Raw genomic sequence first — 27,457 nt, forward strand, 5'->3', positions numbered from 1 at the left:
TATCTTTCCCTTTATGTTAAATAAGAATGTGATGACAGCAAATGAAAATCTGCTGTGTGGGATTCTGAAGAAAAGAAGGAAACTTACAGAAAAATATAAGGCTCATGCTGATGAAAGGCTAATGAAATCTGACGTTAGGAATTATCTCGATAAATAATCCAAATAATAGTAACAGTAATCATCATTAAAATTATTTCTTACAAAGGTAAACTTTATAATAGATGAGAGTAGCCACAGTTAGATAGATTAAGATTCTAAAAGCATCTACTATGAATAGGAGACACTGTTACTTTCACAAACGTTATCTACTTTAATTTCCAGAATAAATCTTTAACATAGCATCCTTAACCCCATTAGCATATGAGGAAACTGAGGTTTAGAAAGCGGACTTGTTCCAAATGTCACAGCTAGTTAGTAAGTAATACGAGGACTGGCTCCCAGCTTGTCTAACTCCAAGTCCAAGTAAGTGTTTTTTCTCTGATACTACAGTGGTAGCAGGGAAATCAACCACACTGTAGTCAAGGCTTGTGGAAGCACTCATATAGCATGAGGATGCCAGACTGCTTTGGACTGAGACTCAGAGACAGCTTGTAATGGGAATAAGGGCAGGACTCCTGCGTATAAGTAGCTCAGCTGATCCCACCCTGCTTCTATGTGTTAATTCATTTATTCATTCATTCAACAAGCATTTGTTGAAATACTCTTTGTGTCAGGCTCAGCAGGAAGCAGTGGCAATAAAATGATGAACAAGAAAGACTTGGGGTTTCTTCATCTATGTTGATGTCTGCAGAGAACGTATCAGGCTTCTAGGAAGTTTGTAATCAGATACATTGTTAGAGAGATACTTATCTAGTAAATTCCTACTCATCCTATAAGGCTCAAAAAAAAAAAAAAAAAAAAAAAAAAAAAAAAGCCTCTATGAAACCTTCCCTGATTCCCTCAGGCAGAGTTAAGAGCTTCCTTTCCTGGGTCTGTATCTCTTTCTATTAGTATTACAATTGTTTACCAGTTTCCCCTCTAGACTAACTTTCTCAAGAAAGAGAATGAGGTCTCTTTCAGTCTTCTTTGCGTCTTTAAACTAGCATGGGTCCCAGCCTGTTTGACGAAAGAAACAAGAACACTGATATGAGCCACAGCCCCTTGGCAAAAAAAGATACCCCATTGCAGTGGCAATGCAAAATCAGTTTTAGTAAATGAGTCAAGAATTCTGATGCTTTAGGGAAAGTAATGTGAACCTGGCACCATTAACAAATCCAGAGCTCTTCTTCTTAGGAGCTCTCTAACTGAATAGACAGAGGGATGTCAACCTCTAATTCAGCTTGATCGTTTCTCAGCAACTACATTTAATGAGACACTGGGAACAAGAGAGCTGTCCACTTTTAAATCAGCATATTTCTAACTAAACAATGGCAATGGCTAAATCTTTAAAATGCCTATTTCTCTCAAGAACACTGCAATGGAACATTTAGACTTTGGGAAAGAGATTAGTGATTTACATTGCTATCTCACTGATTTAATTTAAATGCTCTTCCAAACCAAACACACATGTGCCGAAGAGGCTACTAAGAAATCCAACATGCAGAGTTCCCTATAAGTGCAGCCAACAGTGTTGACTGAAACTAAACTTGGAAATCCAGGGCACTAATGCACAATATCAAGCAATAAAACAGCATCTCTTTGGCAATATTTAATTTAAAAAAGAAGAAAGAGGCAGGCGAAGATCAGGCACTGTCTGTTTTGGAGGATCAACCATTCTGCATTTCAAAGCATTGGTCCCTGCAATATCCAGGTTACTGTGCTAGAATCTCGACTATTATATCGCAGTTGTGAGAGGGAGGGCAAAGATGTGTTTACTCAGTGATTAGGCCCTTAGAATAAGCCTCTAGCTCCTAGAGAGACAGCTCACCACTTATTCATTTGGGCCAATTCACAAAGCCTAGGAAGATTAAACATCCATGCTGAGAAGACAAGCGAATGCAGACGGTGAAAAAGAAATAAAAATTCTTTAAAAACTCTGAGATGACTTCATTATTTTTCCACAAGGAAACTTTAGGAAAGTGTTTAGTTAGAGAAAAACCCACATTGACCTCTCTCTAAACCCTTAATCTTTCCTTTGTGGTGGCACTGCTTTGTGGTAAGCGACTGGCTCGCCTCGCCCCTCTTTTCACTGGAAGCTGAGAGAAAAAAGACTCTGGAGAAACAGTTTTCGTTCCAGGGACACAAACCCCTGACACTGTTAAACATGAGATGCCAGGAAAACACACTTAAAAAAAATTCCCACTTTAAGCTCTAGACTGAATGTGAGAAAGGAGATGATAAAAAGAGTATCCCAAGAGGATCTTCAGGCTGTGGGTACCCCAAAGTAGCCTTCAAAAGGAAAACTAATAATTTTAAAATAATCTTTTCTCTGACATAAGCTTTCAACAAAAATTTTTCTGCTGCTTTTATGACAATAAATAAGCAAAATATAAAGACTCAATAGTATGGAAGTGCTAGTAAATTTAGGCTATATAAATCTGATTAAATTACAGTCACAGATAAATGGACTCCAGACTCAGATTTCTGATTATCTTACTGAGCTCAATTAAGCACAGGCCAAAAGAGTGAGAACTGGGTTCAGCATATCAACCAATTTGGAAGAGTTGAAATGGCAAACTAATCAGAAAACTGCTTTCGTGAAGAAAAGCAGTACCACAGAAAATGAGTAAGAAAATGTTTTGATTTCTATTACTACTATAACCAGCTTTTCTTTTGGCCCATTAATAATTCAGTTCAATAACATTTAAAGAGTACCTCTGTGTTAGGGATTGAGACTATAAAGATGAATGAAACAGTTTCCTTACCCTCAAAAAGTGGTGGGAAATAATGTGTGGAGGTAAACGTTTTATTTAGTACCATCTAACAAATGATAATATTGCGGCATTAAAAAGAATATATTGTATTTGTCCTTTCTAATTTGGCAGAGAGGGTCTAAGTCTGGCAGACCACAAAGGCAAACAACCAAGCTACACTATCCTGATTCCCTCCCTGTAATCTAAGTTTTAGTAACACAATGCAAAGGGAAGTCTCCAAGCTTTAAAGTAACAGAGAGCTCTGTTCTAAATCCAGTTTTGCCACTTAGCAGCTGTGTGACCATGGGGCAAATGGGTTGTTGTAAGCATTGCAGATAATGTAGGTTAAGTACCTATTTACAAGGCCTGGCCCATAGTAGGTGCTGAATGAAAGGTAGCTGTTAGGATGAAGATTCCTGAACTATCCATGCAAAATAAAGGGTTTTGAAAGCAATTTCAAGAGAAATAATGGCCATGAAAATGTATTAAAGATTAAGCAGCTCCTTCATTTTTCCTACTGGCAATAGTGTCTGGGATGCTTATTGTGTCTCTGCGTTTGGTGCCTCACTAATCTTCACATTCAAATCCAGGAGCTAAGGTACTAAGTTGATGCTTAAGAAATGCCCAGCTGACAGCAACCAATGTGACTTGGCCTTGAGCTACAGTAGCTATTGTATTTAGACTCTTAGTGTCACAGAACCATAGAATATTACAGCTGGAAGAAATGTGCTGTGTCTCAAAATAAGTCAGGCAGAGAGCAGATACTAAGGAAATATTTGCTGATGAACTAAAAAGAAAGGGTTCCATTTTGAGTACCAAAATATCCATAATCTGCATGTTCAATGCTTTTAAAGTTGATATGACAATTTCTGGGAATGGTACAATGTAGTTCATAGGTTTTTTTCAGTGTAAAAATTATAGTATAAAATAATTTCCTTTGTGTAAATTGGACCTGACTTGCTTTCTCTCCTTCCCATTTGTTCTCCTTTTCCCTCATCATTAACATCACCATAGTAATCAGAATCATTATCACTATCACTTTTTGTTTTTAAGTTCGGAGATGGCTCATTGATACAAACAATGGATACAATGATACAATAAACACCCATTTATTCTTCACCTAGATTTACCAATCATCAGCATTTTGCCATATTTGCTTTATCATTCTTTTAATACTTCCCTAAAACATTTGAATGTTTGCAGATACCATGACACTTCTATCCTAAAGAAATCTGTCTTCTGAGAATAATACATTCCCTTACATAATCATCATATTTATATCACACCTAAGACATTTAATATTGTTACAATATCATCTAATATACAGTCCATATTCAAATTTCCCCCAAGTACTCCCACAAGTCCTTTGTAGCTGTTTTATTTATTGTTTTAAATCCAGCATCTAATTTGGATCATTCCAATACTTGCCAACTTCTACAATGCTATTCTTGTATATGGATGTTCACAGGTACAGCATAGCATACAATCATGACTCAAGATAAGTGCAATGTGAGAACAGAAGCAGGACAGTAGGAAGCCACACTATCTGGGTTCAGATTCCTGCTTTGCCATTGCCCAGCTATGTGACCTTGGGAAAGTCACTACACTGTTTTGTGCTTGGGTGGCATACAGTTCTGAAGGTTAGAAGTCTGTTAAAATTATTTTCTAGATGGGAGTAGTGAGGAAGTAAGGCTGGCAAATCAGTAGTAATGAGTAGTAACAGAGGAAGTCCTGGGGTCTAGGCATGAACATCAGATTGGCTGCTTCTTTATGAAGATGATACTTAAAAAAAAAAAAAAATTTTTTTTAATAGAGACGGGGTCTCACTATGTTGCCCAAGCTGGTCTCGAACTCCAGGGCTCAAGTGATCCTCCTGACCTGGCCTCCCAAAGTGCTGGGATTACACACTGGTCTGCGAAGGTGATACTTGAGCTGAATTTTAAAAGTAGGACATCAATGCTGTAAGTAGAAACAAACAAACCACAGTAAAAGCAGAAGAGAGTGACTTCTTTGTGACTGAAGCTGAATTTTTTTTTTTTTTGAGACGGTCTTGCTCTGTCACCCAGGCTGATGGCGTGATCTCAGATCACTGCAAACTCTGCCTCCTGGGTTCAAGCGATTCTCCTGCCTCAGCCTCCTGAGTAGCTGAGACTGCAGGCGCCTGCCACCATGCCTGGTTATTTTTGTGTTTTTAGTAGAAATGGGGTTTCACCATGTTGGCCAGGCTGGTCTTGAACTCCTGACCTCAGGTGATCTGCCTGCCTTGGTCTCCCAAAGTGCTGAGATTACAGGAGTGAGCCACTGTGCCTGGCCAGAAGCAGAATTTTAAATATACATGAGAGTGAGAAAAAGAAGAGTAAAAAAGATAAAAAACAAAGGAAAAGTTTGGGAAAGGCCCAGCGATGTCAATGGCCCCATCTGTTCAAAGAACTCCAAGCTAGTTATCTTTAAAGAGTAAAGCACCAGACTGCAGGTTGTATTGTGAAAAGAATCACAACACTTTGCCCTGTTCAGCTCCTGAATATGATTTCAGGGACCAACAGGCATCAACCAAATTGGAGAGGTTCCAAAAAGAAACAGTCAGCTACTGAAGATGAGAAGATGCCAGGATGGTGTCTTTTTCCCCTCACTTTCTGAAGCAGATGTTGGGATAGCATTCTGAAATCTGGAGGACACAGATGTCTGAATCTTGCATAGGGAACACTGTCATATGGAAGTCAGAGGGTTAAAAAAAAAAAAAAAAGCCTTTCCCAGGTGTGATGGCTTACGCCTGTAATCTCAGCACTTTGGGAGGCCGAGGCAGGTGGATCACCTGAGGTCAGGAGTTCAAGACCAGCCTGGCCAACATGGCGAAACCCCATCTCTACTAAAAATACAAAAAAGTTAGCTGGGTGTGGTGGGGTGCGCTTGTAAATCCCAGCTACTCGGGAGGCTGAGGTAGGAGAACTGCTTGAAACTGGGAGGCAGAGGTTGCAGTGAGCTAAAATTGCGCCACTGCACTCCATTCTGGGTGACGAAGCGAGACTCTATCTAAAAAAGGAAAAGCCTAAAGTAAAATCAAACTCTCAAAAAAAGCTGACAGATGTTCATTGGGTCTAGCTCTTTATCAGTTTTCATTGCTTAGACTGTAATACTCAGGTAATACAATATATTTGAGGAAGGCCACCATGTGGCTAAAGTTTTTAAGAATAAGGACATGAGAAGCTGAAATGATTGGTTCTTACAGCAAATTATAGAGAAGGAGGCATATCTGTGGGGAGGCTGGAAGAGGGACTGTGTAGGCAAGGAAGTAGGCAGGCTTTGCCAGGTAAACATTTAGATACAGTACTAAGGACTTTGGTATAGTAGCCTCTTAAAAGTGCAGGAAGGATTTTTCTAACCCTCTACTATTCTCTATGGAGAGGGATAACACTAATCCTAGTCAGCAATAGGCCTGTTAAACAAGCATGACAACAGGAGTGAGAATGTCAAGTGTACTCCTCTCCCCAACTTTTAGGCCACTGAGGAAGAGAACAAGAACCTACTTGTATCTACTTCCACATTCCAAGAGGTGACAGACTAGAGCAGTAAAGACTTGAAGATAAACTAATAGTATTTTTTCATTAAAAATGTATTAATAATGCATTCTTACTAAAAACTATAAGAATTACAATGATTTATGGGTGTACATGTTCAGTAGCTTTTAAATACCATTAAATATTGTCTGGCAAACAGATTTCTAAGTAGAATATTATATGTTATAAAAACAAGTTGTGTTTAAGCATATAGAGTTGTATTAACTCTTTTTTTTTTTTTTTTTTGAGATGGAGTCTTACTCTGTTGCCCAGGCTGGAGTGCGCTGGTGTGATCTTGGCTCACTGCACCCTCTGCCTCCTGGGTTCACGCCATTCTCCTGCCTCAGCCTCCCGAGTAGCTGGGACTACAGGCGCCCGGCTAATTTTCTGTATTTTTAATAGAGATGGGGTTTCACCATGTTAGCCAGTATGGTCTCGATCTCCTGACCTCGTGATCCATCCGCCTTGGTCTCCCAAAGTGCTGGGATTACAGGCGTGAGCCACCGCGTCCAGCCAAATGGCAGTGTATTTCTAAACTAGTAAGTTTTAAACTAATTTAAGAAATAATTTTAATATGGGCACTAAAGATTTTTACAATTTTAATTAGGCAGATCTGATAATTGGAGAATTAAAGGCAAATTCCAAATGGTACTAACAAATATACTATTTAGTGGAAACATCTAATTACAGAACAGCAGGTTTGGTATGGTTGTATTTATATAAACTATATCAGCTTTTTTTCTGATATACATGTTTATAGATTTTTTTAAAAATCACATTTAGAAAGTAAAAGCATTTAATAAATAGTGGTTATTTTCAGGTTTGGAATTATGTGGTGTCATTTTCTACTTAAAATGCATCTGTATTTTCATTCTCTTATAGTAAATACATTATTTGTATAATTCAAATATATTTTTCTAAAAAAAATATATTAGCATCCTAGGTCTTATTTCACACATGTGCAGGATGCTGTCCCAGCTGTCATACAAAATTACTATAAAAGACATTGTCCTGACTTTAAGGAATTTAAATGGAAAAAATAACACAGACTAGATAAGCAGACTGGGCATATTTTCCAAAGCACAAAGAAGTTTGTTTGCCTGGTTTTCTGGATATTGTGTGGTGAGCTAGAAACTTACCAACTACAGCTGTGGCCTCAAATTTGTATAGAACTTATTTTTCTTAGAAGACAATGATCAATGATGGCATTTAGATTTCTTTCAACATGAAGCAGTAGAAACAGCATGACTTTAAAATGGGCTGATTTTAAAAAATAAATATAATAAAACTTGATAACTAAGAGCACTGCTAAACGTGAACTCCTAAATTTAGTGGTAGAAATGCTCATGGGGTTCTCAAAATTCCTTCCTGAAACTGTTCCTAGAACTAGTTCATAATTGAATGAGAAAATCAGTTTTGTTATTTTACAGACATTTCTCAAATTTGTCCAAAACTGCTTAAAGGCACCATCTGTCTCATCCACAGTGCTGGGTGCATTTATGGGTAGCATCCCACTTAAGTCTCAAAACAACCTGTATAAAGTAGAGACTATCATCATCATTTTTTTTCCGTATTAGACACAGGCTCATTACTTGTTTGGGGCCACAGAGCTACTAAGTGGGAAATCAGCAATTGAGTACTGATTCCCTTAATTTATGTATAATATTTGGAAAAAGCACTGGTTTGAAGTCGGATCTCTGGAGCTGTAATGAAATTACCAATATCAAAGCCCAGACTCCCAAAGGGATGCTTGGGAAAGGAACAATCCTTCACATGGGAGATAAGCCTTGCCATTGAGATTTTTATTACTGTTGATTCTTAGTTACTATAAATGTCTAATGATTCTCTAGGGTACTTTTGGTGGTACAGAAGAACAGAATTCAGGGACGGCAGGCATGACAGGTGGGGAGGCTCCAAGGAACAAAAAGACTAATCTTCTCCCCCAACGCCCCGCCAAGATAGGGTCTTGTTCTGTTGCCCAGGCTGGAGTGCAGTAGCATGAACATCGCTCACTACAGGCTGGACCTTCTGGGCTCAAGTGACCCTCTTGATTCAGCCTCTTAAGTAACTGGGACCACAGGCACATGCCACCGCACCTGTCTAATTGTTATTTGTTTTTCTTTTTTTCTTTTTCTTTTTGTAGAGACAGTGATCTCACCATGTTGCCCAGTCTGGTCTAGAACTCCTGGGCTCAAATGATCCTCCCACCTTGGCCCCTCAAAGTGTTGGGATTACAGGTGTGAGTCACCATGCCCAGCCTAAAAACAGATTTTAAATGGCAGCTAATACAGGGCATCACAAGCCCCTTCATGCCTTGAACCCTACTGATTTTATCAGCATCATGCCTAGCAATGCAACTCTGTCCTGCATTTTTTTGTAGTTTCCTCACTTTAATCTTCCATTGCCTTTACTTTTGTTCTTCCTTCTGTTTAGAATTCTGTTATTTGCCTAAGTTTTTCTCACCATTTAAGATTCAGGTCAGAAGTACCTCCTCTAGAAATCTTCCCCCTAGGCTGGGCGCAGTAGCTCATGCCTATAATCCCAGCACTCTGGGAGGCTGAGGCAGGTGGATCACCAGAGGTCAGGAGTTCAAGACCAGCCTGGCCAACATGGTGAAACCCCATCTCTACTAAAAACACAAAAATTAGCAGGGCGTGGTGGCACGCACCTGTAGTCCCAGCTACTCAGGAGGCTGAGGCAGGAGAATCGCTTGAACTCAGGAGGCGGAGTTTGCAGTGAGCTGAGATGGCACCACTGCACTCGAAACTGGGTGACAGAGTGAGACTACATCTAAAAAAGAGAGGGGAGGAGAGGGGAGAGGGGAGAGGAGGGGGAGGGGAGGGGATGGGAGGGGAGAGGGGAGAGAAGGGGGAGGGGAGAGAAGGGGGGGGGGGAGAGAAGGGGGAGGGGAGGGGAAGGGAGAGGACAGAAGAGGAGAGAAGAGGAGAAGGGAGAAGAGGGGAGAGGAGAGTGGAAAGGAGAGGAGAGGAGAGGGGAGGAGAGGAGAGGGGAGAAGAGGGGAGAGGAGAGGGGAGAGGAGAGGAGAGGAGAGGAGAGGAGAGGAGAGGGGAGGAGAGGGGAGGAGAGGGGAGGAGAGGAGAGGAGAGGGGAGGAGAGGAGAGGAGGGGGGAGGAGAGGAGAGGAGAGGAGAGGAGAGATCTTTCCCCTGAACTTCTAAGGTAGTTGAAGGTACCTCTTCTCTTTGCTTCTATAGTATATTATACTATACGGATCTGTTTATATTGTTTTATTTTCCTCATTGGACTGAGCAAAAGCAGGAAACCTCTATTTCCCAGATCCTTAGAGAAAATGTGATAAACATTTATAGCCCTCAAATGGGTGAGCATCCTTCATAGTTAAGGGCAAGGAAGGAAGTCATAAAACTGATCGGTACATTATCAGAAGTCAATACTTTGTCACGATATACTTAAAAGAAACATGAAAACTTATAATAACTGCTTTACCAAAGTTGGAAGCTCTGCTTGGTACAGTACTATAAATTCCTCAAGAAAAAAGGCAGAAAGAACTATAAGCACTCTCACCACCAAGTGCTCTCAAATGAAATCAGTTTGAAGCAGTTTTCATTAAGATGGATTGAATGTGGCATCGTGAGAAACACTTTATCAAATGTAGTGTTTTACTTAGTGATTAACTATATACCAGTTGATGAAGCTCCCCAAATCCTTTGTAATCCCACCACTCCAATAAACATTTAATGAGTATATAAGTTCAAAAAGCCTAGCAGAGGATTTAAACCTTCAATCTTGTTTTTATTTACTCTTGGAACTCAATTTCTCACTTCAAGTGAAGAATGCTGGTGCTTGAGGCTCATCTGTTGCCCTGGTAAAATTAATGTGCCTCCCACAGTTTAAATTAAACATGTGATATTTAAGATGAAGAAAATTTAGTAAGAGTGCCACAGTATCCGTCACATTTGTCTTAAAATGTTTGAACATCAGCAAACTGTTTTCTGAAAAATGATTCATTCAAAAGCTTTAAAAAATAATCTTGAGCAAGATCTGTTTTAACTCTCAAGTGTGAAATATGAAAAGGAGAGATGAAGTTTGATCATTAAATCCTGCAGTACAGCAGTTAGCAATGAAAACTCAAGTGTGGTGGGATAGTGTAAACCATATTTACCTGTCTTGCAATATGTGAGGTCTTATTTGGTTCCTACTACTTACTATTAGTGTGTTGTAAGCAAGTCATGTAGCTTTTCTGGGCTTTCTCATCTCTAAAATGGGAATATGAGGAATATATATCCCTATTTCACTGTTTGGTTGTGGGGTTCAAATGAGATATGTATAGGAACATGTTTTGTAAACCACAGAGCATCACAGAATTCTGAAGTAACATTACAATTACCATACTTACACAATTAAAAGATGCATACCATCTGCTTAATGACCTTAATAAATGAACCTGCTTAGATTTAATTTTGAATAATTTATCTGTCATGGAGTTAAACTTTACTTAAGTTTATAGAAATGTAATAAAGTGTACATAAACTGTTGATCTGTAACTTGGAAAAGAGAAATGAGGAAAGAAAAAAGCCCTGGACAAAGGAATAAAGATAAAGACATTTTTATCAGTCCAGAGAGGTCAGTGGATTTTGGTTATGAATCTAATATGAAGCAAAATATTTAATTACATGAACCAATAATTTTTCATCTGCTAAAACACCTAGACACTAAGAAAAGCAAACAATCAATTGTTTCATTAGAAATATCCAGGAGTTAATAAACAAGAGCTTATATTCCTCAGGGGATTATCAGTCTGAATAAATCCAAATGCCAATTACAATGTACAAGACACTTAGTAAAAGTTCTGTTGTCTATGATATACTGTATTTTTAAGTGTTAAGTTGTCTATGACATACTGTATTTTTAAGTGTAAGTTATCTGCATTAAACTTAAAATGTGTGAGGTATACACAGTATATCTTACAGAAGCTTTGGAAATGGGTTTTTAAAAATATCTATCCCTATTTTGGGAGCTACAGTTTAAGTTACAAAAGGCTGTGACATTTTCTGGTTACTTCGACTGCTGGAAAGCAGAGAAAGATATATCCCAAATGCACTATTATCAAAGAATAAGTTGAAAAATACATTATTTTAAAACTATAATTAGATAGTCTTTCAAACATATTTATGTCTAATAAGTGATTGTTTAACTATAACAACATGGCCATACAATGAAAGACTCCATAACCACTAAAAATCCTGTTAAAATATTCAGCATTATTTTAAAAAGCATTCTTTTACAAAGCATTTCACCTGAATCTAACAAAGCTTTTAGACCTAATATCCATTTTTCAGGAAATCAGAAAAATACTATCACAAGGAAACAATCACACAAATCCAGAATCTGGAACAATCTACAAGTCATCTGGTCTGATTTCTTCACAAAGCAAATACCAGGGGAAAAATGGGGAGAGATGGTGCTTGCTTAAAAGGTATTTAAGATATCTAATACTCAAATATAACCTGTGATCCTTGAGTGGATTGTGGTTCCAAAAAGCAGCTAAAAAGAAATTCTGGGGATGACTGGTGAAGTTTGTACATGCACTGGATATTAGATAATATTAGGGAATTATTGTTAATTTTGTTATATGTGAAAATGGTATTGTGATTATGTAGGAGAATATCATTATTTTTGGAAAATGCATGCTGAAGTTTTTAGGGGTAAAGTATGACATCTATAATTTAGTCTGAAATGGCTAAGCAAAAATTAATGACTATACAGGATACCCTAAATGTGTCTGTGCAGTTTAAGTTTCAATAATTTCAAATGCTTATCTGCTATAAACTATTAAAAAATTATTTGAAGTTTTAATTATTTATATTTATTTTATATTTCTTTTTGTGAATTTTGAATAAATTTTTCATTTATTTTCTGTTCCAGTCAACATTTGTCATTTTTAATCAGAGAGGAACTGAAACAAAAATTTATCATAAAAATATATTCATCAAAATCCCAAATCCAAATAAGTATAAAAATATAAATAAATTTCAAATGCTGCTCTTTTGTCAATCTGTAGCAGTTAATCCTTTTAAGTCCTTACGCCTTAAAACTCCATTAAGACTTTGAGATGTATATGGAAGATACAAATATAGCAAAATTTTCCTAATTATTAAATGTAGGTATAGGGGATTTGGCTATTTATTGTACTATTCTACTTTTTCTGTATTAAAATTTAAACTTTTTTATAATAAAAAATTAAAATACTATAAAAGAAGTTATAATTTAAAAAGTGATCATATAATATTAAAAGGTAAAAAAAGCTGTTATTACAGGATTATAACATGACTAAATTTTATACTAAAAATCCATATATATATACATCTAAACATACAATAATAAATATGCAAAGAGCATAATAAAGTTAACAGTTAATCTGTGTTAGAATACTTTCTCTTTGCTTTTCAGTATTTTCTTTTTTCCTTCAGAGAAAGAATATCACCTATTACCCAGGCTGGAGTGCAGTGGTATGATCTTGCCTCACTCCTACCTCCACCTCCTGGGCTCAAGCAATCCTGCCTCAGCCCCCCAGATAGCTGGGACTAGAGGCATGTGCCACCATGCCTGGCTAATTTTTGTATGATTTTTTTGTAAAGATGGGGTTTCACCAGGTTTCCCAGGCTGATCTTGAACTCCTGAGCTCAAGAGATCCACTCGCAGTGGCTTCCAAAATTGCTGGATTACAGGCATGAGCCATCACATCCAGCTCAGTATTTGCCATAAACCTATATTTATGAACACCATAAACATATTACCATAAACATGCATTTCTTTAAAAATAGCCATTTTTATAATGATTTAACAGTTGAAACATAATTGCTTAAAACAGCTTTTAAAAGAGCTATTCTGCTATTCTTAAGGTAAAGAATAGTTTCTTACTCTAAATTCATTAGACTGTCAATTATAGCTCTAATTTGATTAATCATCTTGGAATTTGATTTTTAAAATTTATTTTTAAATGAATTTTTCTTTGTATCAGAATTTAACATAATCTAGAAAATAGAAACCTCAGAGGCATCCTTGCACTCTGTTCTCAAACTTCTTGCCCTCTTTAATTCCAATAGCTTTCCCCTCTACTCCATGTACACACTATTCCTTCCTTCTTCCCTTTCTTTATTCCTTCATTTATTAAACATTTACTGAATTTTTACTAAGTACAGGGACATAAAGGATAGTTCCTGTCAAAAGAAAATCAAAACTCCTGGGAAGACATATGTAGACTGGATAATTATAAACACTGTGTTTAGTGTAACAATAAGAGATAAGCTGAGGGTTTTTCACTGGGAAGTGCTAAAGGGGTAGGTGCTGCCAACGTGAGACAAGGGGAGGAGCTGGAAAAGGTAAGTTTCGGAGGAAGAGGAGTCGTCATCCAGGTAAAGAGCAGGATGAAAGGCATTTCTAGCAGTGGGGAAGCATGAAGAAAGAGTAAGATTATGGGGAAATACAAATGGCACACTACTGCCAGATTTATTAAGTGTGAGGCAGGGAATAGGAAGAGCTGAAGCGACATAGATAGGCAGGAGCCAGATTACTGATGTCTTGACTGTTGTGACAACATACAAATAGTGATTAGAGTCTTCTTCCTCAAAATTTATCTTCTAAATTCTTGTTATGGGCTTCTTGTTACAGACTTCAAGATCACAAAGTTCATTTCTATGTTTGAAACCTTTTTTTTTTGGTGGGGGGGGGGTGGGGGCCCAAAGTGACATCTGGGGGAAAATACTGCTGTTGTTAGATATATATCACTATATAGAATAATCATTTTGGGAAAAGACTAAAGAACAAATCTATCAAGAACTAGTCATTTGCATAACTGAAAATAATACAAACACGTAGCCTGGTCCCTTTTAAGCATGTCCACCTTTTTTCCCATTTTAAAAAAATCTTATTTCAGTGCTTCACAAGACCTTCTGCAAGAGTCAGCAGTACCCCTATTACATTAATGTCCCTTGTGAAATGGGCATCTTGGTGAAAACTAGGTTAGTAGATGAACCAGAAACAAATGAAGTCTCCAATTTCAAAATGAAAACAGAAAATGGTGCTTGCTCCAGCACCATATATACTAAAATGGGACTTATACAGAGAAGATTAACATGGCCCATGCACAATGATGACATACAAATTTGTGAAGAGTTCCAAGTTTTTGGAAAAAAACAAAAACAGAAAACATTTAAGCATTGCCTCAGCCCTAGTGGCAAACCTGTGGGATGCACTTTTTAATCAGAAAAGGTTACATCTACTTACATCTCGGGCTTTCACATAGAAGGCCTCTTGAAAAGCAGCTTCTAATGAGCCAATAAAAAATACAGGATGGCAATCACCATATCTATAGGAAAAATTGACTCTATTAATTAAAATACATTTCAAATTCACTTCAAATTTCACAAGTCTAATCAATGACTTTTACGTAAATGCTGGGGCTAATGTCTAGTGCATACTAAACATAAAAACATTTCTTTAAGAGCTTGGAAATGAGCTTCATTCATTTTTAGAATTCTTCTTGGCCTATACTGATATACTCAATGCTGGAATTTTAAGTACACTTAGCAAATGAATTTAATAAGTGCTATAAAACCATGCCATTTATAAGAAGAAATTCTTGGTTACTCACTTTCATCTGATTTTCCTAGTTACATTAACTTTATTTTCCCACTTCAGTTCATTTATTCCAGAATTCCAATAGAGGGAAAAAACTGTTTCTTTTAAAAGTTTCCATATTATATTTCAACAGAAAATATCACTAAAACAATATCATTTACACCAAATTGAGGATTAAACATTAATTCTCTTTATATTTGAACACCTCAGCAGACTCTCAAATGCATATAAAACATTTTATATTTGACACTTAAGGAAGAAATGTAAAACGATTCCAAAAGAAAAAAATCAAAAGAAAAAATTCACTTGGATTTAAAATGTTTAAAGTATTTTTAAATTTAATATTATGTTAAAGGACTTTCCATTTGACTGTCCTAAGATATACTAAAAATCAGTATCCTATATCCTAGTCCTTTGGGAATATAATAAAAATATTAAATTAGCATCCATTTATTGAACGTCCATAAAGATACAGAAATAAGTTGAATCCATCTCTGAAGTGGTATAAACGGTTTACTAGTTATTTATGTGTTTCACCATTAGGACTACATAAATTAACAAGTATATCCTTTGAATACTTTACGGAGAAATTTTAAACAATCTATAATTAAAATTGCCCAAGAAAAACCACAGTAGCATAAAACAGCATCAATTTTATATAGTTAATATCCTAACCCTACCTTGAAGAAAACTCTGCTGTAAATTGTAATAAGGCATCTCCTTCATTTTCTGCGTTTTCTGGCACTAAAAAACAAACAAAAGAAAAAACAAAAACAAAAAAAACAAAACAAATAGACACAAAAAACAAACCACATAACATCTAATCCCACATATAAGAAATATATTTAATCAATAAAGAGGAAATAAAATTAAATTTTAGCTTCTGTGATATATCTGAGGGGATGGTTTAACTCAACATATATTAGAGCTCATCAAACCAGAATCAAAAAGAACCTTAAAATATTCCAAGCTCATAAATTTTGAAAAACCAACTGACACAATCCTGCTAAGCATTTAAAATATGTGCCCAGTTGTCATTTAGGATTTCAATGTTTTCTTGAAATAGACATCTTGTGACTACATTATATTAAATGAGTCTGATATTAAAGACTTCATTAATTGGGAAAATAACCAATTTTATGTAAACATCACATCTATTTCTGCCCACAGGAGTTCTCTAATTTCACAAAGTAAATAGGTCATTATTATTTTAGTGGTCATTTTGCACGTAGCATGTCTTGTTATTCTAGAGTACGCATCTTGTAAGTGGAAGTGAAACAGATGGCACATTTAGTTTACTTTTTTCCCTCCAAAGATGGGTACTGTTGAATAGAAGAGTAATATTACTACTCTTAAAACTGGTATCTCTAATAAGATGTGGGGAAACAAGTATCAGTCACAGAAAGTACACCTGTTTGTTAATCAGCCTCTAGGTTTAAAGAGAGACAGTCATAATTAATTATACATGTAAAACAAAAGTTACACTACCTTGCGTTTTTAATGAATTTTCCTAATGCACTGAGAATTTTTAAGTTTAATAAAATCAAAATTCAAAAGGCTGTGGTTTTAATGAAGAATGCTTACTCTCTATTATCTCCCCTTACTCTCTTTTATCTTATCTTTCCTGGAGGTCAGTAAGAGATGTTTAAGTTTAATGTTCTTCATAAGTTTGTGTACTAGAAGAAAGAATTCTATTGCTGGACCCAAAGAGCTAATAATACTCACTCATTGGAGATTTTCTCAAGGCAGATGACGCCATGCCAAATACTTCTCCATCATCCACCCCAAATTCTGTAGCATCTTCAAAGTCATCTCCATCGCTATCACTAACCATATGAACATCGGTGCTTTGCTATTTAAGGAAAGTCCTGATTAGTTTCATATTGATTTTTGCATATCAAATTCTAAGAATAAGTTATATAGTAACAACAAGACATAAGCATTATAAAATTTTTATCAAATAAACTCATTTGCTAGAGTAAAGCTTACTATTTTTTCCTTGTAAGGCTCACATACTTTCTAAACTTTCTCTGATACCTGTAGACCGAAGGCTGGAGACTGAGGGAAAATGAAGAATGCTTACAAACTAAATAAAGACAGGGATTTTTGTCTGTTTCTTCCCCAGCATACAGTACACAATTAAGTGCAAAACAAATGAGAAAATGGGTACAACTGGAGAAGTCAGAGACAAAGTAAGCTATGAGTCTCTCAAAAAGTTCACACAAATTTGTATTTGGTAGGTAGAAGCAATGGTGGCATTTTCAAACTTTCCACTTCCTTACTGCAGTGGTTCTCAGGTTTCTCTTCGTGAAATATGGTACACTATCCTCACATTGTTATGGATAACATGAAATACACTATATATGAAAGCTCTTTGTAAACTGAAGATGAGATGTAATAACAATGTTTTACCTACGAGTTGTAATAATAATGTTTTAATTCAGTAAAAATTATTGAGAATTTACTACCTGCTGAGCACTGATGAATATGCTCTGTTTATTTTGTTTTTAGCAACATCAATTGAAAAGGTATTAAAAACATCTGCTTCAAAGAACTAGGCTGTTATTCTCTAGGTTAGAATGTGATTCTGAAATACTGAGATGTAAAACTTTTGGACTGGGCTGTAAGTACTGCTGAATATTCATGCCTTGGGTAAGAAGAGGGTCCAAGCAAGATATCTGGCTACATGCTTATCTGTCCTATGTTCAATAAATGAAGTCTATAAATACTACTTAGTAAATAAAATTTATATCTTTTAAAATGTGGCACTATGTACTTAAGTTATAAAATGGGGAAAGTAATTGATACTTCAGTCTATGCAGAATAACCTAATATAACATACATATTTTGCCAGAAGAGCATTAATAGAAATAAAATCTAAGACTCATAATCAGCCTGGGCAACACTGCCAGACCTCATCTCTACAAAAAAAAAAAAAAAAAAAAAAAGGAGAAAAGTCGGGCATGATGGTGTGCACCTGTGGTCCTAGTTACTTGGGCGGCTGAGGCAGGAGGATCACTTGAACCCACGAGGTCAAGGCTGCAGTGAGCCTTGTTTGCATCACTGCACTCCAGCCTGAGTGACAGAATGAGACCCTGCCTCAAAAAAAAAAAAAAAAAAAGGACTCATAAAAATTTAGCTAGAGGGAATGTCCGAGGTCAGACAGTTGTTGAATCATAGATTTTAAAGCTGGAAGGATCTTAAAAGTCTGTTATCGGTGGTTTTCTAACTTATTTTCACAGGGTTACCTCCCTCCCCTAGGCCCAAACAGGATATTACAATACATAAAAGTAGGACTACTCTGGTTGATACAGGGAGAGGTCAGTGGGGAGCTTAATGCTCTTGGAGTTGGCCTTTTCCTCCTTGTATCTGTTGACATCTGGGGTATTGCCAAAGGATCTCAGACCCTATGAAACACTTTTTAAAACTGCTAATCTAGTGATTCTAAGAGTTCCGAATGAGGAAGTCAAGATATTTCTCATTTGACTTAGTGTCAAATGTCAGCATTTCCTCCTCGGCATACCCAAGCATTAATGCAGAGAGTCATAATTATATTTTCCCTCTCAACTTTAAGACAATCTTTCTATTGCTTTGAATAGACAAGATAATGAAGATACATTTGTTGGATGAATAAATAAATGGTCCTTCCCTTAAGCATTTACCTGCTATCTTTACTCTACTTCTCACAGAAACATTGGTTCTCCTCCCTTAATAGTTTGTTCATAGATCTAAGATCTCCTCCTGGTTTAAGCTAGTCAACAGCTTAAAAATCCACAATGCCGTCTCATTTTAGAGCAGTGAAGGAGCCTCCTCCACAAAACAACACATTTACTAGGACAACAGTGCTTGAGTTCCCTCTGTGTTTCAGGCAGTCAAATATCTGGAGCATGAAGTTCCCTTTAAATTTGAGGCTTAGTCTTAAACAGGTAAAGGCTCAAGATTTACAAGATATACCACATGTTCTTTTACAGTGCCTAGTCAGGTTCACAGGCAACTGAAAAGAAACAAAGGACCAGTATGACAAATCTTCTTACATCCTCTATCCGGTAAGCTATCATCTCAGTCTTTTCTTAATCTTGCCTAGTACTCACCCCTTCCTTTGAGGCATCAGGTTAAGAACAAGGGGTGGGAGACACAGGGGAGAAAAAAGGGAGTATTCTACATATACATCTTTCTATACTTACCCCTTTTACTTTACTGTCCCACATCTATCCTCTTTCTCTAAATCCCATTCAATAAATTAGCTCCTTCTATAACAACAGGACCTTACTTCATACTAAGATAGTGATTTTAATATTCTCCATGTGTCTCCATTATTCATTTTCCCTTCACAAAGTATAGAATACCCAAACCTCTTAAAATCCCAGAAAACAAAATCCTGTAACTACAACATCTTCAAAGGGAGGTATCTAAAAAGCCAATTTTGTTGAAAAAAGTATATTTCAAATATGAATTATTGAAATATTTCCAAGAATGAACTATTTAATTATGTATAAGGAACTCCCAGTCTCTTCATATTTTCTTAGCCATCTAACAGGTTATAAAGAGCTTTTTCTAAAAAATAAGATAAACAAACTTTTTTTCATTAATGTTTGCTGATGAGAATAGATAATCTCTTGGTATCTGTCATGGCTTCCCTAAAATTCTTTAAATCCAGAAAAGGTATTTATTCATAATTTTAAAAACAGCTAAAAAATTAGTGATTATATTTTGGGCTGTTTATTGCATTCATTTATTACCTTTAACATTTAACAAACATTTACAAATCACTGTTAAGTGCTACATCGTTTGGCCCTGTGTGAAAGATACAGTATATCCTCTCCCAAGGAGCATCATATATTATAAACAAAGTGATTAGTGCTATGACATGTAGATTAAGAAGAGAGGACCTAAATCATAGGCGGCAGGAATCAGGAAAAACTTCCTGCAGGAGATGATAACTAAACCGTTTAAGGCAAAAATTTAGAACTCATAACTGGCATTAAAGCAAGCTTATAATTGAAATACATGTTCCTTTCAGCAACATTCACCAACTACCTATTATGTCAAGGCACTATGTTAAAAACTAGTACAGCCAGGAGTGGTGGCTCATGCCTGTAATCCCAGCACTTTCAGAGCCGAGGCAGGTAAATCACTTAAGGTCAGGAGTTCGAGACCAGCCTGGCCAACGTGGTGCCCTATCTCTACTAAAAACACAAAAATTAGCCTGGTGCGGTGGCAGACGCCTGTAATCCCAGTTACTTGGGGGGCTGAGGTAGGAGAATCGCTTGAACATGGGAGGCAGAAGTTTCAGTATGTGCCACTACATCCAGCTAATTTTTATATATTTTGTATAGACAGGGTCTCACTACTTGCCCAGGCTGAATGTGAACTTATTTTAAACTATTTTTCAGGCAATTCATATATCTCTAATTCTTTGAGGTCAGTTACTAGAGTTTACTGTGTTCTTTTGGTGGTATCATCTTTCCCAAATTCCTTATGATCCTTGTATTCTTGCAAAGGTATGCGTGCGTTTGATGAAAAAGTTACCTCTTCCAGACTTTATGGGATGCCATCAGTAAGGACAGACCTTCACCTGTGGGTGTGTAGAGAGGGTAGGGAAGGAGAGAGGCACTCTGGGGCATGCTGTGGCACTGGGTCTAAGGGCACAAGACACCAAGTGTGGTGTGTATGGTGACTTGAGGTCTAGGGGGGACACTGAGTCTTGTCAGCTCAGACAGTTAAGAGTCTGTGACATTGGCACCTGTGTGATCCTTGATGGCAAAAGTTGTGGGAGGTCTGCAGAGGCTGCAAGGGCTACTGGAGTCCTCTGCTGTGCCTCTGTGTCCAGCAACAAAGGGCCATGGCTAGCAACAATGAAGGCCAGAGCCAGTGAAATGCACATCCTCTGATGTAGAGGCTGGCTGCAGACATGCCTCTGGCAGCATATCCAGATGTAGGCTTATGCACTGGGGTCAGTGCTGGAGACAGAAACAGGAGATGGGGAAGACTGTAAGAGCACACGTGGGATGGTCAGGGCTGGAAGCTTGCTTCTGCTAAATTGCAGGGGCCAGCTAGGGTTCGGTGACAGGAATTAGACTATCTGTTAATATGTGGGCAGCTGCAGGGCCATCTGTGATTGCAAGCACAGTGGTTGGGGTAGGAGCCAAGGGCAGGATCAGCTACTTATACACATAAAACTGTGGCAGCCAGGGCTGGCAGCATGCAGTAGCCTAGCTGCTGGGGTAAGCCTCAGGTACATGTAGTGGTGGGTTTGAAGCCTGTGATGAGTGGTCATAGAGCTGTTTTCAGGCACACATGCAGTAGCTGTGCTGTGTCCCCGGGCCAAAGAACCCATGGAGGCAGCAGCTGGGGTGGCTCTGGGACAGAGGGATTTTAGGTGCTTAGGCACCTGAAAAATATGAACTCTGCTGAGGAGGGATTCTAGACCCAAGCAGGAGCAGCTCAGGTGACTTCAGGTAGAGGGGAGGGAGAGGAGTGGTAGGTCACACACCCAGAGATTGTCAAGGCTGCTGGGCTGGGTTCCCAGGCCAGAACAACTACAGCAGTAGCAGTCTTGCAGCTCTGGGTCTTTGCCCATTTTTTAACTGGGTTGTTATATTACTTAGTTTTAGGAGTTCTCTATATTTTATAGACTTTGATCCCATATCAGATGTATGATTTGCAAATACTTTCTCCTATTCTATGGGTTGCCTTTTTAACTCCATTGCTAGTATTTTTTGATGCATAAAACTTTTTAATTTTCACAAAGTCCAATTTCTCTATTTTTTCTTTTGTTACCTGTGCCATTAGTGTCATACCCAAGACATCATTGCCAAATCCAATGTCACAAAACTTTTGCCCTATGTTTTCTTTTAACAGTTGTATTGTTTTAGATCTTACAGTTAAGTCTTTCATATATTTTGAGTTTATTTTTGCATATGATATTAGGTAAGGGTTCAACTTCATTCTTTTGCATGTGGATATCCAGTTTTCCCAGTACCATTTGTTGAAAAAAACTACCCTTTCTCCACTGAACGGGATTAGTGCCCTTGTCAAAAACCATTTTATCATAACATGCTGGTGTGCTGAGGCTCTCTATTATATTCCATTGGTCTATATGTTAGTCTTTATACTAGCACTGCACTGTTTAGATTACTATATCTTTTTACTAAACACTGAAATCACGAAGAGTGAGTCCTCCAGCTTTGTTCTTTTTCAGGATTGTTTTCGGCTATTCAAGGTCCCTTGAAATTCCATATGAATTTTGGGATAAGTTTTTCTATTTCTGCAAAAAACCATCATTGGAATTTTGATAGGGATTTCTGTAGACTGCTTTGGGCACTATGGACATTTGAAGAATATTAAGCCTTCTAACCCATATACATGAAATGTGTTTCCATTTATTTATATCTTCTTTAGTTTTTCAGCAATGTTTGGTAGCTTTCATAGTACAAGTATTCCACTTCTTTTATTAGTTAATTCCTAAGTATTATTCTGTTTGATGCTGTTGTCATTGGACTTGTTTTTGTAATTTTCTGTTCAACTTGTTGACTGTTGGTTTATAGAAAGGCAAGTGATTTTTGTGTGTTGACTTTGTATCCTGGTATTTTGCTGAATTCATTTTTTAGTTCCAATAGTTTTTTTAAAAATGTAATCTTTGGAGTTGTCTACATATAAAATCATATCATCTGTGAACAGAGATTATTTTAATTCTTCCTTTTATTTCTTTTTATTTTTCTTGCCTAATTGCCCTGGCCAGAACTTCCAGTACTATGTCAAATAGAAGTGGTGAAAGGGGTCAATCTTGGCGGGGTGCGGTGGCTCATGCCTGTAATCCCAGCACTTTGGGAGGCCGAGGCGGGTGGATCACCTGAGGTCAGGAGTTCGAGACCAGCCTGACCAATATGGACAATTTCAGTCTGTACTGAAATTACAAAAATTAGCTGGGTGTGATGGTGTACTCCTGTAGTTCCAGCTACTTGGGAGGCTGAGGCAGGAGAATCATTCGAACCCAGGAGGCGGAGGTTGCAGTGAGCTGAGATTGCACCACTGCACTCCAGCCTGGGCAAGAGTGAGACTCCATCTCCGGAAAAAAAAAAAAAAAAAAAAAAAAGTCTTTTACTGCTTTCTACAGTTCAAGTTCTCAATGTGTCATATAAGACTTACTCACTTTCACCTCATCTCTTATCTTCCTTCCCCCCCACTTTCTTCTGCACTAACAGTAACCCTACCTACACATATCTTCTCATTTGCTACGTCAAATCGTGCCTTTTTCTCTGAATGGAATGAATGGAATATGATTCCTTTGATTCTTTATTTGGCTGTGACTCCTTCTTTATAATCCAATTTGGATGTCACCTCCTCTAGTCTTTTTTTCTTTTATTTTCTTTATTTAAAAATAAATCCATTTACAAATAACTACTCTGTGTCATGCCAGGCACTAGGCTAGGTGTTAGAGCTACAGAGGGGAGAAAGGCAAACAAGGTTCTTGCCTGCAAACATTCTTGAAAGTTACAACTCACCCCCATTATCTATACTTCTCTAGCATCTCATGCTTGCCTCAATTTTCTCATTAATCATATAATACAAAATTATCAATTTATATTCATCTGACTAGTACATAGTGAGCATTCAATAAATGTTTCTTTAACCATAGTTATAAACTAATGCTTTTAACATTATATTACAACTTTTTTTGTTGTTAAGTTTTTGGACTGCCTCTCCTTCTCCATTGTCAACTGAGAACTGAACAATTCCCAAGGAGGCAGGGTCAAACAAGGCCCCCACACTGTTTCACCCAAGCAACTGAGGATAAATTGTTACCTAGCTAGGTATCCAGAAATATGGGAAAATCATTAAACGGGGGCTCAGGAACAAGGGTAGGATGAGAAAAAAAAAATTAAATGATCATAAAGAAACTGTGTCTGTAGGGCCAGAGATATGATGTAAGAATCAAAATTATTCCAGCTAAAGGACATACAACTACAATCCATAAAATCTAAAACTTGAATGTAACTGCTGGTCTCAAATATTTCCTTCCTAACTCAAAGTTTAAGAAAGTCAATAGCAAAATGATTATTGTTAGCTGGGTGCGGTGACTTACACCTGTAAACCCAGCACTTTGAGAGGCCAAGGAGGGCAAATCACTTGAGGTAAGGAGCTCAAAACCAGTTTGGCCAACATGGCAAAACCCCGCCTCTACTCAAAATACAAAAATTAGCCGGGCATGGTGGCACATGTCTGTAGTCCCAGCTACTTGGGAGGCTGAGGCACGATAATTGCTTGAACCCGTGGGGAGGAAGCTGCAGTGAGCTAAGATTGTGCCACTGCACTTTAGCCTGGGCAACAGAGCAAGACTGTCTCAAAAAAAAAAAAAAAAAAAGAAAGATGATTGTCTTAAAACACACAAAGTCATGTAGGAGAAGAGTAGAATCGGAAGAAAGCAGCAGAATCAATGGGTAGAAGGTACAATTACACGTATTTCAAATTAATATAAGGAAGACAACAGAAAAAGCTGCTCAAAAATGAAACTGGTTATTATAGGAGGGCAGAACTCCTAATAACAAGATATTATTACTCAGTAATAATAAGATATTACCGAGGTTGTGACTGTTTTAGTTTTGCAAAGCCTCCCAATCCCACACTACCATTTTCTCAAAATAACCTAAATAGTGTGCTAGCCTTACAAACACTGCTCTTCACTATATGGAACTGGCTTCTCTCTGCTGATGGGACCACCCAAATAACACATATAATGGTGAGGGTGAGAGAAGGGAAATAAATGAAGTGAATGTTACCTGTCACCTCTCAGATAGGACACAGAATAATTAAAAATTTTGGTTGGGGCTAGTTAGCCACCTTTTAATGTTAGTGGATTTATCCATTAAAGAGTGGAAGTATGACCTACTCTAGCCATTAAAAACAGACTCAAGCACTTTAAAGAAATATCTCATTAAATTATGTCCAGCAATTTCAGCCAAGCAGTGAAACTCAATATTATCTTTCTTTCACAAGGGCTAGTGAGATAAAGTGCTTTAAAAAAAAAAAAAAAAAGTTTGGTCTCTTGAAAAGTAATAAACATTTTTGCAGACCAAGTACAGTACAGTATAATATAGCACAGTCATATTATTAGCAGGGGAAAAAGTTTCCTTCTCTGTGGTTTTCTAAAAAATGTTAAAAACCAGAGTGGCAAACTATAATTTTCACAGGATGATTATAGACTACAACCTCAATTATGTAGCTCCATTTCTCTTTCACATGTTTAAGTGATATAAATACATATTCAAAGGATTGCTGAAGAAGTCCTGTGGTCGCTTCCATAATGGGTGTCCAAAATATATAGGCAGTTTAAATAAAAATGAGCAACCACATTTTGTATAGAATGTAAATGGAAAAAATTTTTTATTGTACTAGCCTAAGCTTTTAAATACTTGAATTGTGCTCCAATTTAAAAAATTCTAGTTTAAGGCCAGGCATGGTGGCTCAAACTTGTAATCCTAGCACTTTGGAGGGCTAAGGAGGGTGGATCATTTGAGGTCAGGAGTTCAAGACCAGCCTCGCCAACATGGTGAAACTCTGTCTCTATTAAAAATACAAAAAAATGAGCCGGGTATGGTGGCACATGTCTGTAATCCCAGCTACTCGGGAGGCTGAGGCACAAGAATCACTCGAACCCAGGAGGCAGAGGTTGTAGTGAGCCGAGATTGTGCCACTGCACTCCAGCCTGGGTGACAGAGTGAGACCCTGTCTCCAAAAAAAAAAAAATATATAAATATATATATATATAGTTTAAATAAAGCTCATCTGTGCTATTTAGTTATGGCCTCCATTGTATACACTTTTAAAGTCTTGGTGATGACTTTTCCTAGCACATAGTAAGAGCTTAATAAATATTTCTTAAATGAGTAAGTTAAAACATCCATGCCCTCTTTCCCATTTCCTTATAACCATGGTCAGAGTTGAGCATGAAAGTGCTGTTTGTAGCCATGGAACAGAATTTAGGTATTTCCTCATAATATTCTTTAGGCTCGGGCTGGGCGCGGTGGCTCATGCCTGTAATCCCAGCACTTTGGGAGGCCGAGGGGGGGGGGGGCGTGGATCATGAGGTTAGGAGTTCGAGACTAGCCTGGCCAATATAGTGAAACCCCGTCTCTATTAAAAATACAAAAATTAGCCGAGTGTGGTGGCAGGCACCTGTAGTCCCAGCTACTTGGTAGGCTGAGGCAGGAGAATTGCTTGAACCTGGGAGGTGGAGGTTGCGGTGAGCTGAGATCGCGCCATTGCACTCCAACCTGGGCAACAAGAGTGAAACCCCAGTTTCAAAAAAAAAAAAAGAAAAAAAAGAATATATATATATATTCTTCAGGCTCACATAGACCGAAATAGCCACAACACACACACAAACATGTTCAATCTCATCTGCCCATTCTCTTTGTTTCTTTAGGACACTTGTGTGCAACACTATCACTGCATTTTTTATATTATGCCATCACTATTATTATTATATTTTTATTATTATGTTTTGAGATGGAGTTTCACTCATTGCCCAGGCTGGAATGCAATGGCACAATCTCAGCTCACTACAACCTCCACCTCCTGCGTTCAAATGATTCTTCTGCCTCAGTTTCCTGCATAGCTGGGATTACAGGCATGCACCACCACGCCTGGCTAATTTTGTATTTTTAGTAGAGATGGAATTTCTCCATGTTGGTCAGGCTGGTCTTGAACTCCTGACTTCAGGTGATCCGCTCACCTTGGCATCTCAAAGTGCTGGGATTACAGGCGTGAGTCACTGCACCCCGCCAATGTTATTTTATTATCTATCACCCTTGACTCTGAGCACTTTGGTATAGGTACAGTGTTACTCATTTTTGTTCTCTAAAAGTATCAAGCACAGCGTCTGTCTCATAGTAAGTGCTCCAACCCAATGAGTTAAAGGACTTCCAGGGTCAATCCTCATGAATCTACTCAACTACATGGTCAACACCAAAAAAACTTTCTTTTTTCTTTTTTGAGATGCATTCTCATGCTCTTGCCCAGGCTGGAGTGCAGTGGCGCCATCTCGGCTCACTGCAACCTCTGCCTCCTGGGTTCAAGCAATTCTCATGCCTCAGCCTCCCAAGTAGCTGGGATTACAGGTGTCTGCCACCACACCTGGCTAATTTTTGCATTTTTAGTAGAGACGGGGTTTCACTGTGTTGGCCAGGCTGGTCTCGAACTCCTGGCCTCATGTGCTCTGCCTGCCTCAGCCATCCAAAGTGCTGGGATTACAGGCGTGAGTGACTGTGCCCAGACTAGAAAGTTCTTTGTTAGCCTGATAGTTCTAAGTAAAAATCATTTCAACCAATCCACCTGAATTCTGTCTGTTGAAACATAAAACTAACAGAGAAAGAAGGAGCACATTAGTAATAACCTTGCATGGACAGTTTCTGCCTTCAAGAATTTACCAAGATATAATTAATGCTATATTAAC

The 27,457-nt window shown here is 37.7% G+C and overlaps 1 protein-coding gene and 1 non-coding gene across 3 annotated transcripts in view; one reads left to right on the forward strand and one right to left on the reverse strand.

Moving 5' to 3' along the window:
- The window catches only part of FAF1 (Fas associated factor 1), a 506,672-nt gene that overhangs the window by 122,550 nt on the left and 356,665 nt on the right, over positions 1–27,457 (reverse strand). For both annotated transcript variants that reach the window (XM_050802190.1, XM_050802198.1), the window contains 3 exons: positions 16,729–16,855; positions 15,684–15,747; positions 14,650–14,731 (listed from right to left, as the gene is read on the reverse strand). In XM_050802190.1, the coding sequence (XP_050658147.1) occupies positions 14,650–14,731; positions 15,684–15,747; positions 16,729–16,855 (273 nt within the window). The remainder of the gene's footprint in view (positions 1–14,649; positions 14,732–15,683; positions 15,748–16,728; positions 16,856–27,457) is intronic.
- LOC126944654 (U6 spliceosomal RNA) lies at positions 14,443–14,550 on the forward strand. The gene has a single exon (XR_007722146.1). It is a non-coding gene; the product is annotated as a U6 spliceosomal RNA (small nuclear RNA).

This window comes from Macaca thibetana, chromosome 1, assembly GCF_024542745.1.
Source record: "Macaca thibetana thibetana isolate TM-01 chromosome 1, ASM2454274v1, whole genome shotgun sequence".
Lineage (NCBI taxonomy): Eukaryota > Metazoa > Chordata > Mammalia > Primates > Cercopithecidae > Macaca > Macaca thibetana.